An 11,887-nucleotide genomic window follows, 5' to 3' on the forward strand; every position below is an offset into this window, starting at 1 on the left:
AAGGAGGAATGGGTAGCAGAAGTGGAGTACGGGACACTGACATCCCTGTGGGGGCTGAGGTTCTGCTCTCATAGGAGGGTGCCATGGACAGCTCATGAGGATTTGTCTGCCGGGCAAGGACGGGGAGCTTTGGGGACAGGCCGGAGAGGCTGTGCTGAGCGTCCGAGCATCCCAGTGCGTTCAGCTCTGAGAGGTGGATCCTGGCACTGCCTCCATGTCCAGGGAATGAATGGTGTGCGTGCCTGGAGAGCCTGGGGAAGCAGAGAGGAACTCTGGCTTGTTTTGGGTTCTTTGGGGCTCCAGTGTCAGGAAAAAACCCGTATTTCTTCATGTGCTTTGTTACCCAAGGGGTTCGTTTTAAGGCGATTTGGTTCCGAAGAGAGAGGTACAGGTTTATTTGTTGGGTGTTACCAGACGAAAAACGAAGCCAAGAGGCGAAGTGGTGGCACCTGTAGGGAGACGCGTCTGATAAAACAGCATCCGTCATCCATCGCCTTTGGTGTGCTGGGACTGAGTCCCTTTGGAAGTGTCTTATGGGAGCGAACAGCACGGGCTGCGCTGAGGCTCCTGCGCTCCGCTGCCCTTGAAACCAGGCGCATCAAGCTATTGGAAATACACTGATCTGTTTGGTTGTGCTTAAAAAAAGAAAAAAGGCATCTTAAACTGGTGCAGAAGGTACTGCTATTATATTATTATTATTATTATGTATTAAATACTGTATTATTATTATTGAGATTTTTGCGCGCTCAGTTCTAGCAACCCAACGGGAGCAAGACCACGTTGCAGGGGAGCGGGGAGGGGGGAGCGGCACCCTCGCAGGGCGGCGCGCTGTCCCGGAGCTCCCAGGGCGGTGTCCCCGGAGTTCCCCGGGCCGGGCAGGGCGCTCTCCCGGCTGCCCGGGCGCTCTCCCCGCGCCGCTCCCCGAACGCCGTCTCCGGCCGGTTCCCGCTGCCCGGGCGGGGCCGCCTCGGGCTAAAATGGCGCCGGGCGCGCGCCTCACGGGCGGACACGTCCGCGCGGCCGCCTCAGGGCGGGGCCCCGGCCCGGCCCCGCCCCGCCCCCCGCTCGCGCCAAAGCGGCCCGTGATGCGGCCGCGCGCGGCCCCGCCCCGCGCGCCGTGTTTTCAAACCCGGTGGGCGGGCGCGATTGGCCGGCGTGCGCGGCACGTGACCAACGGTCGCGGGAAAGCCGCGGAGTCCGAACGGCGCGCGGCGGTGCCGTTCCCGGGCAGCGCGAGCAGAACCGGCGGCGCACGCGGGCGGAGCGCGGGCAGCGCAGCGGGAGCGGCCGGAGCGGCACGGGCGGAGCGGCCGCCATGAGCTTCCTCAGCCTGCAGCGGGCCGCGCCGCCGCGGCGCGTCTCGGCCCGGCGGGCGGCGGCCCCGATCCGGCAGAAGCTGCTGTTCCTGAGCGGCCACAGCGACTGCGAGGAGGAGGAAGAAGAGGAGGAGGAGGAAGGCTGCGGCAGCAGCAGCGCCAACAGCACCGGCGAGGACTCGGCGTTCCAGGAGGCGGACTCGCCGCTCTCGGCCGCGCGCACCCCGGCGCGGAGCGACCCGCCCCTGCTGGAGGAGGAGGAGGAGGAGGAGATGGAGCCGGCGGCGGCACCGCTGCCGGACGAGGGGGACTCATGGGAGGAGGAGGGCTTCGGCTCCTCGCCGGTCAAGTCGCCCGGAGCCTATTTCCTGCTCGACTCGCCCTCGCCGCTGGCCCCGCACAAGGGCCGGCGCTGCTGCGAGCGCTCCCCGCCGCACTCGGCGGCCGGCGGGTATCTTGGGGCGCGGGGCGAGGAGCCCGGCTCGCCGCTGCCCGACTACCCGGGCACGCCGCCGCACAAGACCCTGCGCAAGCTGCGGCTGTTCGACACGCCGCACACGCCCAAGGTGAGCCCGGGGCGGGGTCGGGCCCGGCCGGTCCGTTATGTAACGGCGGGGGCGCCGCTCGGGACCGCGCCGGGGGCTCCGGCCGGGCCGGGCGGGGCGGGGCCGGGCGGCGCCGCCGCCTCCCGACGGGCACGGGGCAAGCCGCTTACTTATATATTAATCGTATATAAAGAGAAAAGTTTTCTGGGTTCTGCAGTGTTTTGTGGAAAATATATTTGAAAAGTGCGAGCGTAGAGTATTAAAGCTCCTAAAGTAACTGCTTGAGTGTCGAGTGGGCGTTGGTAGGGGTGTAGCTAGAAAGTTAAAGCTCGACTTGGAGGTTGCTCCTGCGCGTCTCTCGGTGAACTGGCATGTCCTTAGAGGAATTTCTTCATAGGAAGCGTGATTAGATATCGGAATGGAGTGCCCAGGGAGGTGGTGGAGTCACCGTCCCTGGAGGTGTTTAAAGGAGAGACTGGACCTGGCACTCAGTGCCGTGGTGTTGGGTCATAGGCTGGGCTCGATGATCTCAGAGGGCTTTTCCAGCCTCATGGATTCTGTGATCCTGTCGTGTTGGGGTAGTGCTGTCGTGGTGCTGTGTGCCAGCGCTGGTTCAGTGTCTGCACTCCTGCGTCAAATGTAAAAGGCTGCTTGAGTAGCCGATGCTGTTAAACTGATGGATTCCAAAGCTTAGAGGGATAGATGGGTAGCTCTTAACTCTGTCAATAACAGACTTTTGGAAGGCATTTCAACTTTTGAACTCGACGCTGTGTAAAACCCCGTATAGTGAATTTAAATCTAGGGATAATTGGCTTCCTTTCTTCATTACTTTTCATATAGCCCTTTAGAAGTAATCCTGGGATAATCCCCGGGGATAATCTCCCAGGGGTCTATAGACTATAGATGGAAAACAACTGACTTAAGGTGCGAGGAAGGCAACCTTGTTAATTGGTTTTCTACAGCTTCCATCTCCAGTGAGGTTTCAGTTGTAGAAATCAGTGGTACAAGTTTGGAAGAGGTAAAATTGGTGATGATTTTATACCTTCTCAGGAGCAGACGCTTCAGAGATGCAAAAGTTTTTTGGAATGTGACACTAAAACAAGTTCTTAACACAGCAGCTCAGTGGGATTCTTAAATTAGGTGCCCAGATTCTACATAGGTTATCTTGGAAAGGTTATCTTTGGAAGAATCAGTCGGTTCAGGTATCCAGTGCAAGTACAGAAATGTGTCCTGAGATGCACAGGTCTTCATCTAGTGCAGATTCGAGGATTGCTCTTGAGATTCCCATGTACTGAGCATTCCTCCCTTTGGTGGTTTGGGCTTTAGTCCTGTCAAATCTTTATTTTGATGGGTGTTGTTAGGATAAGATGATACTCCTGCTTGTGATCCAGTCATCGGCATCCTCACCAGGATGGAGGAGACTCAGGTGCAGACTTCCCAGTGTAGCTGGGAGAGGTTTCATCGTGTGCCTGGAAAATTTGCCTGGTCTGGCAAATTACCACCCAGAAGATCAGTTTTGGATCTGCACTGACAGTGCAGCCATGCTGTCAATTCTTGAACAATTTTTTGTAGGCTCAGGAAGATGCACCCGTGCATCAGTATTAAATGTTGCATTTGCTAATTTCTTAAGATTGTCACCTAAATTTGTAGAAACTAAAGATCATTTCATATCTGATCTAACTTCTGCATCATGCATTTGAAAATCAGAGTGATACAGTACAGGATCATCCTCAAGTTTCATCTGTGTCCATTTAATGGACAAAGATTTGTCAAAGAAGTTTAGGTGATGAAATGATTAAAGACAGAAAAGGATTACTCTCATCATCATCTTTCCTCTCTTTTAAAAATAATTTTAATACTCGTTTGCTTGAACTGCTTCTGTGTAGAGTACAAAGCATGGTAGTTTCTTAGAAATTGTTTTTGATGGAAATGCAGGTATTTGAACAACTGATGCTAACTTTATTAGACAATGTTGTAATGATGGCTTCAGGCATGACCTGACTGTTTTATGTCTAAGGCAATATCAAGGCTATAAATGTATTTTTTTTTCTTTTTAAATGCAGAGTTTGCTTTCTAAAGCACAAGGTTTAGGCTCCAGCTCAGTCAAACTTCGAGGGGGCTCGCTGTTCATGAATGTTGGGAAGTCAGAGAAGCAAGAAGAAGATTTTAGACAAACACCTCATGTGAACATCAATCCCTTCACTCCTGATTCCATGTTCCTTCACAACTCTGAAGGCAAATGTCGTAGGAGGAAGAGGATACACTGGAATGAGTGAGTGACTTGTAGCTTCCTTTGTTAAGCTTGTATTTAGAATTACTTTTGGCTGCAAAAATTTTGTTACACGTTGCTTTTAAGAAAGTATTTTCGCTTGCAGATTGTTAGCAATGTATAATGCAGCTCTTAAAGTATGTGCTTTGAGATGCATGATATAATGAAATAATCATTTAGCACTAGATCTTTTGATTAGTGTACCGAGAGGATAGACTAGGCTGTGTCCTGGTCTTTTTCCCCTCATAGAATGGGCCATGCACACAGTCTTTCCTTGAGGAGGAAAAAAATGCATTAAATACTAGTGTGAAACATGACGAAAGAAATGACAAAGATATTGGCATGGCAGTTTTATGGGTTTGTGTTTACAGATGTCTAGTGTTCAATTAGCTAACTAAAATTAGGTACAATAGGAGAACTAGATTTCAGAAAAATTCAACAGCTTCTGGGCTTCAGATTTAAGTTTACTTAAACCATGTTATTTCTGGTGTGAATTTCAGCTCTTGTGGAGAGGACATGGAACCAAGTGATGGAGAGCCTGAAGAGGAGACCATGAGACCTGCTAAGGTACTTCATCTTTAAGCCTTGATACTAATTTTAGAAGTTTCTGTGTCTGCAGATCTAAATATTTTCCTTGGTAATCTTTGCAGAGGATAACAATAACAGAAAGTAACATGAAGTCACGGTATGCAACCGAATTCCATGAGCTGGAGAAGATTGGATCTGGCGAATTCGGTTCTGTGTTTAAATGTGTGAAGAGGTTGGATGGCTGCATCTATGCAATAAAGAGATCCAAGAAACCCTTGGCTGGCTCAGTGGACGAGTGAGTATCTCCTGCTCTTAAAGCTTAAAAGTCTTCTCTTGGTGTTTCTTTGCATGGCTCTTGGTGTCTAGAGAAGGCATTTAAGAGAAAAGTATAAAACAAACATGAATTAAATATAAAACAGATAGTTTTGAAGCCACTTCACTTTTATTTTTCCCCACTCACCCCCCCAGATACCCTCCAGTACTGTGGATAAAAGGCTCTCTCCTGCCAGATGTTTGTCCCACTATTCTGTGTGGAAACAGATTGTTCTCAAAGTGAGAAATGCTTCCTTGCAAAGGTGATTCTTTGAGAGATAAAAGGAAGGCACTGTTCCCAACTAAGTCCTCATCCTTGTCAGCTTGAGTGACATGCAGATGAGTTAAGTCACTTTAGGGGTATTTTTTGGCGTTTGTGAATGAGCGTGTGAGGCAGGACTTTTCCCCACACTGTTTAAATAGTTATGATATAAAACTCCACAAGTCTGAGTTGCACAAAATTGCGTACCACACAAGAAGTTAGGAATGTTGAGTTCAGTCAAGCTCTTGGCTTGTGATCGCTTTTATTTTTTCCCTGAAACTTCAGTGATGCTTCTCAAAGCTTGCTATTGCTACTGGTTGGCAAGTATGTAATGGAAGTGGCAGCTCCCTCAAGAGCTATCCACACCAAACTCTGGTTTTTTGATGTCCCATATACTAAGCCTTTTAATATAATGTAAATTATTTTAGCTGTTTGGATAGAAGTACAAATCCACTTTACAGTGCCACAGAATGGAATAGGAAGATTTTTATTAGAAATACTTATTGTAATAAGAATTTGTACTAATTTCACCTCACAATATGCACATGTGCTGTTGTTTTTTGTGATTAACAGGCAGAATGCTTTGAGAGAGGTCTATGCACATGCAGTTCTGGGACAGCATTCTCATGTAGTGAGGTACTACTCTGCATGGGCAGAAGATGATCACATGCTTATACAGAATGAATACTGCAATGGTAAGTAAAGATGGCATACAGGTATCTACAAGTTCTTGATACTAGTTAAGAATTGATTACCCTACTCATAGGTCATGCTGTCTTCCTCTCAAGTGTCTGCTATTCCTTTCTATTGGAAAAGGCATATCAGATGGATGAAGCAAAAACTGTACAAAGTTGCCGACCAAGTCATGCATGTTCAAGCATACTGGAAGTACAGTGAGCCGTTTGTGAGCAGCAGAACTGTTCTTTCTTCTGTACAATACTACAAGCTGGAATAGAGAAAATGGTTAGAATTTCCATTAAAAAGGGAGATTAAACCTGATTTATGAAGCATTTTGCTGTTGTTGGTGCCCTGACAGAGATTTGGAAGACAGAAAGAGCTCTTTCCCTTGTGTTGATATCCTGTTAATTCGTGTGGTAACTACAGCAGAAAAGAATTTTATTATATTGTTATATGGCTAAAAAAGAGAGGATACAGCACTATATTTTACACTTTCTGTATATTGCCAGCAAGTTGTGATGTATTCTCTTCATTTTGGAACCTAGTTGTCGTTACTTTGTCAACTGTTTGATGTAAAAAAATAACTTGTTCTCGTTAATGTTTTTTTAGGTGGCAGTTTAGCAGATGCCATAAGTGAAAATTACAGGAATATGCGTTATTTTTCTGAACCAGAACTGAAGGATCTGCTGCTTCAAGTGGCTCGAGGTTTAAAGTACATTCATTCAATGTCCCTGGTACACATGGATATCAAACCTAGTAAGTTTTTAGCTGCTTTACTCTGTATTGACAACTTGCTCAGTTCATTTAATCTGCTGTAGAAAAATGAACAGTTAGCCACACCTTACTAACTGTAAATTCTTCCCTGAAGTTCTGAATAGGAGCACAAAGATGTCAGTTATAAAATTGGCCAGCAGACCTAAACTGTTGAATTTATCTTGGGTCCTTTTTGTGTCATTGACTCTGCTTGCATAACACTTGGCTGCCTTCCCAGCAGAGGGGCCACAGCAAGTCAGTTATAGTTTCTCACTCTTTGAACAGGGTATATATACAAATAAAACTTCTGTGTGGCTAAAGCAAACTGTAGTGAAACTAGGTCAAGTAGAAATTGTACACATATGTTTCTTTTAACAATTCTACTCTTTTTCAGGTAATATTTTCATATCTAGAACATCAGTCCCTAGTATAACTTCAGAGGAAGGCGATGATGATGACTGGTCATCTGATAGAGTCATATTTAAAATAGGTGAGAAACAGCACACTTGTGCTCAAAAGAATTGCATCATCTTGTTGTCTTCAGAAAAGTAACTTTCTTTTCTCCTTGCAGGTGACCTGGGCCATGTAACTCGAGTCTCTAGTCCTCAGGTGGAGGAAGGTGACAGCCGTTTCCTTGCGAATGAAGTCCTACAAGAGGTAACTGTTCTGTTTATGGGAAACAGTGTTGTTAGGCCTGCCTGCTGTTTCCTTTAGAAAAAATGATTGTTAATTTTTTTCTTTTTTCTTTTCAAGAACTACACTCACTTGCCGAAAGCAGATATTTTTGCTCTTGCTCTGACTGTTGTCTGTGCTGCTGGGGCTGAACCACTTCCAACTAATGGGGACCAATGGCATGAAATTCGGCAAGGAAAACTACCTAGACTACCACAAGTGCTTTCTCAAGAGCTACTAGACTTACTAAAAGTAAGAATTATTGTACGAGTGGCTAGCTGATAAGTGTAATTTATTGTGTTGTTGGCCTTAACCAAGGATGTCTTGTTTTCTTTATTCCCAAGGTTATGATTAATCCCGATCCTGAGAAAAGGCCTTCAGCTGTGGCACTGGTCAAGCATTCAGTGCTTCTCTCTGCTGCAAAAAAGAGCGCGGAGCAGCTCCGGATAGAGCTGAATGCTGAAAAATTCAAGAACTCGCTCTTGCAGAAGTAAGTAGGTCCTTGGGGTCCTTCAATAAGGACTTCATTTCTAGTAGGTTCTCACCTGACAGAGAAGTGATGATAAAACAGGAGTGTCCTTGTTTGTATGTGAGATCCACAAATCTGTATGCGTGTACAGACCTGAGAGTACAAAGTGGGTCATGGAACTTTAAAAGGAACTTTCTCCACAGAAAGAACTGCTTGAATACTCTAAGGGAATCTCAACAGCACTGTTAGTATTCAAGGCATACAAAACATTATGGTTTTAAACAAATGTTTCAGGATAGTGCACACTTCCATGACAGATATAGCCTAACTTACATCTGTATGTTTTGAGTCTGTTTTCCTAGGTCATTTGTACATTGAAACATGTTGGAAAACATTACTTAAATGACCTATTTTGAACTTAAATGAAATGGCACATCAGGAATGTTACTGGACTAATTTGACCAGTACACAGCAGTGTTATTGGGTTACCAGAGAACCATTTGCATCAGGAGGCCATTTTGTCCTACTGCTTGCTCAAACATTCATCTTAACTGAATTAAAGCTTAGAAGAAGAGATTCCCTTCAGGAAAGTCTGATTTCTGCTTAAGTTTCAGGGAAAGAGTTCATAAATTATTAAGCAGCCATCTGACTCTTTCACTACAGTTATTTGTGCATATGTTATGCATAACAGGCAGGCATTTATGAGGGAATGTAAAGCACTAATTTATTTCTGAGTTGTTTGTCTTGAATGAAGATGTTAATTTCATGTTCAGGTTTGCTCCATTGTTAGCTGCTTATCTTGCCATTGCTAGTCTGACCACAGACAGATGTACTAGATTAGATGCTTATCTTTACAATATTACGAATTACATTGAAAGAATCATCAGACAGTTTGTACAGGTTGTGACAGAGCAGATTTGCTGAGGTAAGTTGCTTGCTTTTATAAAGACAACATATTTGTGTATCACTTGAAAGAGACTACTGGCAAAGCTAGTGTTTCGGGAAGAGTCCTCCTGGCCTGGCAACAAGAAGGATACATCCTTATAAATCCAAAAATTATTTTAAAAGTACACTTAGCCACAGTAATTTTTAATGTTGTGTGGCATAGTGTTCCATAAAATACCTCAGGTATTATTTGATGGGGGGAGAGGGTTTTTTTTATTTTGGGTTTGTTTTTTTTCTTAAGTTTCTGCATTTGAACCATTTAAAATACCACTTTCGTGCCTAAGTCATCTTCAGTGAAAAGAATCCTTTTAAGGCAACTCAGCTTTTCTGCTGTATTGTCTGTCCTCTTCAGAGGAAGGAAGAATTCAAGATTTCTAGGCAAGAATTCAAGACTTCTAGGGAAGAGTGGAAGGATATTGTAAAACTTAATTTCCTGGTAATGGTGTGGTGGTTGGGTGAGCACACGTGCATTTGTGACATTCACAGGGAAGAGGACTAAAAATTGGTTGCTTTCTCTTGCAGTGAACTGCACAGTGATAATGTGGGGGTGATTAGATGGGGCACGGGCACGGTTAATAATGCTTTGGCTTACTAGAATGGGAATTGCTTATTAAACTAAAACATGTAGCTTAAAATTGAATACACCTACACCAATATGCAGCAAGCTTGTAAAATCTGATTTTGCTTTGCACCCAGATGTTGAAGTGAGATTAAAAATACTAGCTCTTAGAGCAGAGAAGGTTCTTTGATGGATAGTTTGAGATAGTGGAAGGAAGAGAGTATGAGGGAAGGCCTCAGCTTAACCATATGTCAGTATTTGAGGAAAGGAGAAAAGCAATGTGCAGGGAAACCCTTTATAAAGATAGCTGTGCTCTTTAGTTGGACTATTTTATAGTTTTATCCTGAGTTTGATTTAACTTTGTCCTCAGACTGGGTATTGGTAATTGGTCTGAAACAGAACAGACAGGCACGATGGCCTGTGCTACCTTCAGTGACTCTGCCTTGCAGGCTCCCATTTTTGTTAGGCACAAAACATGGAGGGCGGTGATAAGCTGTTGATGTGGGTATGCAAAAGGGAAAGGAGGCTTCATGAGTCATCTGTTTCCAGTTTCCTACACCTGTGTTCATCTAAATCTCTGTTTAAGTCTCCCACAGAAGATCAGGTGTGGCTGAATATGCTTCCTTTGGGCAAACCTCAGTAATGAACTCTGACTTAACACGTGCCTTGTGCTAGCAGGTAAAAGCGCCCTACTGTGCCCTGGTAATTGAAGTATTGAGCTGCATGTAACAGGCTGGATTTCAGAATCTGAGTTGTGTGAATTTTTCACTTCCTTCCCTTGCTTTTCAAAAGAAAGAACATCTAGACAAGTAATGAGCCTCCCACCTCTGCCCTCTGGGTTGGAAACAGGTGGATGCAAATCATAACAGTCTCAGTGTGACCTAAAATTGACCTAAACTCTTGAGTGGTGACCCGCTGTAGTTGGTTTGCTATCTCTTGCTGTGATCAGCCTGTATCCTTGTGGGTACTGCTGGGAGTGACACTGTCCCTGTGTTGCAGAGAGCTGAAGAAGGCCCAGATGGCGAAGGCTGCGGCCGAGGAACGGGCGCTGTTCACTGACAGAATGACCACGAGATCGACAACGCAGAACCGACCATCCCGACTCGTGGGGAAGAAGATGAACCGCTCCATGAGTCTCACCATATACTGACCATGGAGTCTGGAGGAACTGCAGAGATGGCCTAGCTTCTCTGCTGGACCGGAGCCTAAGGAATTAAAGGAAGCCTTCGATTCCTGGTTTCTTGTCTGTGATCAGTATCACCAGTTTTACAGCTGTTGCTTCTGGGTTTTCACTTGTACTCTATGGCTGATTCTGTATTAACCATTTGAGTTAGTGGATTTGGTTACTCTCCTGTCTGTAGAGGATCCCGGATGTTATTCCATAAGTCTTTCGGTTACACTGTTAGATGTTACGTTGTCCCAGGGTTAACCACTATAGTGGTGTGCTGCTTTGTAGTGTTACAGCATTGTAATAAGAAGCAATATCCCTAATCTTTTAAGAAGGAGGGAGGGGGCCTTACTTTGATAGTTAGGTTGTTTTTTTTTTTTGAGCAGAGGGGGAATAAAGTTTGAAAGACAGGCTTTAAGGCCACCTACAGTCAATGTACCTGATGTCAGGTAGACTTTTGTTGTGAATTTTATTTGTGTATTCAACTGGGAGCACTTTGTAGGCATTGCATAAACCACAGCTTAGGAACCTGTGGAATTAAGTGCCATGTGGAACTGCTGCTATTTTTAGTTCAACGTCCTTGCTGTAAACTGTAGCATTAAAACAATCATTATTGTGTTAATAGGCTTCTTGTCAAAGCAATTAAGTGAAACAAATGTAAGCTGCATTTTAGTGAAGGCAGCATTTTCCTCTCAAAGCTAGTGCATTGTGAAAAAATGCACCAATTTAATATTTGGACTCTGTATTAGTGTAGTGCAATTGTTAATGTCTTTGCTATTGATGTTTTGTTCTTCTTTCTAATAAGGTTCTCTGAATGTTCATATTTTCTTCAGTTGCCCATTCTTGAGGCTATTGTATGTTCGGTTTTTTTTATGTTGGAATACTTGTAAATAGTTGTTTAGTATGTTCAGGTTGTTTTTCATTGTTTATGTACATAAGTTTGATCATGCTTATAGTGTACTATACTGAAACTGCAGTCTGGGATGTCAACAGACACAGCTTAACTATTCAGTTTGAAGTTCCAAAATGTGGAACAGAATGTGGCCATGGAACCGGTGCTGATCTTGAACCTAGGCTGACAGAACTGTTGTAATTAATGGCTTGTCTCTTCATTTTACTTAAAACAATGTTTCCCTTTTGTGCTCTATTTGTTCTTACTAGTGTTGAATTTGAACATTAAAGTTTAAAGTTCTGTTTGTTTAATATTGTCTAACGCTTATTTAACTTCGTAGTTATGGAAATAAAATACTGAGTTGGGAATATACTACGGCAAGTCCTGATGAGATCTGCTTCCCACTCATGCCTAATGCTTGTGGTTCCTTCTCATGAGAGTGGGACTGAGGTAAGACACTTGTTGATAGTTAGGAGAGAAGTGTCCTAGTTGGTGTGTTGGTGTCCATAGCAGTCTGTC

At 44.7% G+C, this 11,887-nt stretch overlaps 1 protein-coding gene and 1 long non-coding RNA gene across 2 annotated transcripts; one reads left to right on the plus strand and one right to left on the minus strand.

The window, feature by feature from the left end:
- Positions 1-1,233: 1,233 nt before the first annotated feature.
- On the plus strand, positions 1,234-11,679 carry WEE1 (WEE1 G2 checkpoint kinase). The gene is made up of 11 exons (XM_048308097.1): positions 1,234-1,882; positions 3,925-4,133; positions 4,631-4,697; positions 4,781-4,953; positions 5,806-5,927; positions 6,520-6,666; positions 7,058-7,153; positions 7,235-7,320; positions 7,417-7,587; positions 7,680-7,825; positions 10,308-11,679. Exons 1-11 carry the CDS (start codon positions 1,316-1,318, stop codon positions 10,456-10,458), a joined length of 1,935 nt encoding a protein of 644 aa, XP_048164054.1. The 5' UTR covers positions 1,234-1,315; the 3' UTR covers positions 10,459-11,679.
- Positions 4,877-6,210, minus strand: LOC125327969. The gene is made up of 2 exons (XR_007204472.1): positions 5,988-6,210; positions 4,877-5,020 (listed from the first exon to the last, which is right to left on the minus strand). It is a non-coding gene; the product is annotated as an uncharacterized LOC125327969 (long non-coding RNA).
- Positions 11,680-11,887: the final 208 nt, after the last annotated feature.

This window comes from Corvus hawaiiensis, chromosome 6 (assembly GCF_020740725.1).
Source record: "Corvus hawaiiensis isolate bCorHaw1 chromosome 6, bCorHaw1.pri.cur, whole genome shotgun sequence".
In the NCBI taxonomy this organism is placed as follows: Eukaryota; Metazoa; Chordata; class Aves; order Passeriformes; family Corvidae; genus Corvus; species Corvus hawaiiensis.